Source organism: Nicotiana sylvestris, chromosome 8 (genome assembly GCF_000393655.2).
Source record: "Nicotiana sylvestris chromosome 8, ASM39365v2, whole genome shotgun sequence".
In the NCBI taxonomy this organism is placed as follows: domain Eukaryota; kingdom Viridiplantae; phylum Streptophyta; class Magnoliopsida; order Solanales; family Solanaceae; genus Nicotiana; species Nicotiana sylvestris.
Genome location: NC_091064.1, coordinates 97,110,381 through 97,114,285, shown reverse-complemented (window position 1 = coordinate 97,114,285; position 3,905 = coordinate 97,110,381). Strand labels below are relative to the sequence as shown.

General features: G+C 42.4%; 1 protein-coding gene across 1 annotated transcript; it reads right to left on the bottom strand.

The window, feature by feature from the left end:
- Nucleotides 1-539: 539 nt before the first annotated feature.
- On the bottom strand, nt 540-1,358 carry LOC138875423 (uncharacterized). Its single transcript, XM_070154251.1, has one exon. The coding sequence runs from the start codon at nt 1,356-1,358 to the stop codon at nt 540-542; it is 819 nt and encodes a 272-aa protein (XP_070010352.1).
- Nucleotides 1,359-3,905: the final 2,547 nt, after the last annotated feature.

Here is a 3,905-nt window from a genome sequence, read left to right as displayed (position 1 = left end):
TAAATCCAAACTAATTGACTCCTGTGGATTAGATCCTGGACTTTATTGGGTAAAACTGCATCGACCATCCTTTCTACTAAATAGAAATACAGATTTGGAACCAATCAATTTTTGGCACCGTTGTCGGGGATCGAACCCGCGTCACTCGCGTGACATACAGGAAATCTGACCACACATTGCACCGGCGAAGTCCATGAACTATCCGAAATGGGGTACACAACCCCTGCATCTAGCTACTATATAATTTCCTTCTTGATGACCTCTTGCATGGACTCATTCAACCTCCTTTGGTGTTCCACAGAGGGTTTGGCATCATCCTCTTGTATAATTTTGTGCATGCGAAAGGCCTGGCTTATACCCCGAATGTCAGCCAAAGTCTATCCAATTGCCTTTTTCCTTCTTTGGAGCACCGCAAGGGTGGCATCTACCTGCACGTTAGTTAAGCACGAAGAAAGAATAACAGGTAAAGTTGAACGAGGGCCCAATAATTCATACCTGAGATGTGAAGGCAAAGGCTTCAACTCTAATATGGGAGGCTCCTAGATTGAGGGCTTTGTTGGTGGAGTCTTTTGGTTCTCAAGATCCAAGGAAAGTTTCTGGGGCTCATATATGTATGAACCCATTCCTTGCAAAGCATTGACATATTCCACCAAACCTCCATCCTCAGTCGCATCATGGTTCAACAACACAGCTTCCCAAGGGTCCTCTACATTGTTAACAGCACTGGTGTCTTCAACAATCACCTCGGTCACAATATTCACAAATGAACATACTTTGTTGCTATTGGGCTGCCTCATTGACTTGCAGACATGGAGCACAACTTTTTCATCACCCACCCGGAAGGTGAGCTCCTTTGCTTCCACATCAACTAAAGCCTTCCCTATAGCTAGGAAAGGTTTCCCTAATATGATCGGCACCTTATAGTCAACCTCGCAGTCAAGTATCAAAAAATCCGCGGGAAGTATGAACTTGTCAACCCGAATTAGCACATCATCTATTATCCCCAATGGCCTATTCATTGTTCTATCTGCCATTTGCAACCTCATGGATGTGGGCCTTGGTTGCCCAATCCCCAACATCATGAACACAGAATATGGCATCAATTTAATGCTTGCCACCATGTCGCACAAAGCCTTGGTGAAATCGGCACTACCAATAGAGCACGGTATTGTAAAAGCACCGTGGTCTTCTAGCTTTAGGGCCATGGATTGTACAATGGCACTCAGTTGATGCGTCATATTGATTGTTTCACAATTCATGGATCTATTCTTTGTTATCAAGTCTTTTATAAACTTGGCATATCCTGGCATTTGTTCTAGAGCTTCCACCAAAGGCACATTTATGGACAAAACTTTCATCATATCAATAAATTTCTTGAACCGGTTCTCATTATTTTGTTTTGAAAGCCTTTAAGGGTATGAGAAATTTGGCCAAGTTGGATCTCCAAGTTGTAGATTGAAGTATTATGGGACGCCAATTAGGCATCGGAGTCAGCGTTTTTCTTCATCATTTGCTCAAACATTGACTCAATCCATCCCATCCCATTGTTGGACTAGCTAGGAGCTTGTGATGGATATGGAGGCGAGTTGTTAGGTTGTTGAAACATCGAAGGCCTTTGAAAGCCCGACCCCCGATTTCCCTAATTATTGTTATTCCAAACCCCTTGGTTGTTATTGCCTCCCTAATTGCTATTGTTATTTCCACCCCAGTTTCCTTGTTACCTTGGTTGCCCCAATTTTGATTATTGTTCCCCCAGTTGCTTTGGTTGTTGTTGTTGCCTCTGTTCCAATTTCCTTGCTGATTTTGATTTCCCTAATTTCCTTGGAATCTCCATTGTTGTTGTTGATTCGGAGCATTGACCCGTTGTTCTTGGTAGTTGTTCACATACTGAACCTCTTTACTTTGATCATCATACATATCATTTTGATTGTAACCACTACCACCTTGCTCAAATTGATCCGGATTTCCTTGAATTTGTTGACCTCTTTGCCTCCTCTTGTTGACCATCATATTTACCACTTCTATGGCATTCACTTGTTTTGGCCCTTGAACTTGCTGCAATTGAGCTTTGGCCAACTGGTACATGGTCATAGTTAACTCGGCTATTGCTTGGTCGTGGTCATGGAGCTCTTTGTGTAGGTGAACGACATTGGGATCACCTTGTGGCACATTACCTCTACTTTGCCACACCGAGGAAGTATCCCACATCTCATCAAGTATATCACACGCCTCTGCATAAGGGTTAACTACACACTGGTTAGTAGTGTTGATGCCACAGTAGAATGTTTGTTGGATCATGGCTTCGGTCATGTCATTGTTCGGATATTCTTCAACCATCGTCCGTCATGAAGTGGTTCATTTGGCTCTTGTTTAAAGACAAAGATATCATCTCTCAGCATCGCCATATGTCTCGGTGAGAAGAACTTTGCTATGAATATTTTGGCCAACTCATCCCAAGTGGTGATAGAATGGTTGGGCAATCTTTCATGCCAATCCAAAGCCTTCCCCCTTAGAGAAAACGGGGAAAGATTTAATCTCAATGCATCCTTAGAAACGTTTGTTTGCTTGCTCCCCCAACATGTATCAACAAAACCCTTGAGATGCTTGTAGGCATTTTGGTGTGGAGTTCTGGTGAAGAAACCCCTCTGTTCCAAGAGTGTAAGCATGACATTGGTTATTTGGAAGTTGCCCGCCCTAATCTGGGGCGGGACTATTGCACTTGCATATCCTTCGTTGGGCAACACCTGGTTTGCTGCCCTTGCTGGAGGTGGGGAAGGGTTTGGAATATTATCATGAGACGGCCGGCCTCTCCTTTATGCTTGTGGTTTGGGTTGAATCTCATCCACATTATCATCATCTACCTCCTCCCCCAATGGAAAATTTCTGGGAGCATCATTGTTAAGAGCCATTTTGTACCTAAAAGCAATTCACAAACAAATTAGAAAATCAGAAGAAAAGAAACACAAAACACATAAATACTCGGAGATTCGCAGCTTTTTAGGCTTAGCAAGCTATTACATGCATTTTGTGCAGGATTTCTCCCCAATAGCAGCGCCGCTGACCAAGCTAACACAGAAAAATGCAAAGTTTCAGTGGACGGAGGAATGTGAGCAGAGCTTTCAAAAACTCAAAACATGTTTGACAACTGCACCAATATTAGCCTTACCATCAGGTTCTGGAGAATTTATAGTATTTTGTGACGCCTCGAGGGTGGGATTAGGATGTGTTCTCATGAAACATGGTCATCTGATAGCTTATGCTTCGAGAAAATTAAAAAAACACAAGCAAAACTATACTACACATGATTTGGAGATGGCTGCAGTGGTATTTGCTCTAAAAATTTGGAGGGATTATCTTTACGGAGAAACTTGTGAGATTTATAATGACCATAAAAGTCTGAAGTATATCTTTCAGCAGAGAGATCTGAATCTTCGGCAGCGTCGTTGGATGGAACTACTCAAAGACTATGATTGTTCTATTTTGTATCATCCTGGAAAAGCCAATGTGGTGGCTGATGCATTGAGCAGAAAATCTATGGGGAGTCTGGCACACATAGCTCCTGCAAAGAGACTTTTGGCCAAAGATATCCAGAGACTAGAAGATATAGGTATCAGATTTAGTGTCAGAAATTCAGAGGCATTGTTGGCTTGTGCTCAGGCTAAGTCATCATTAGTTGAGCGCATTAAGGTCTCCCAATATGAGGATGAACGATTATGTAAATACAGAGATGAGGCATTAGCTGGTAAAAGCAAGGATATGATTGTTGAAGGTGATGGTGTTCTTCGAATGGGTGGCAGGCTATGTGTAGCAGATGTAGATGGGTTGAGACACGCTATTATTAAAGAATCTCACAACACTAAATACACTATACATCCTGGATTCACAAAAATATACCATGACCTGAA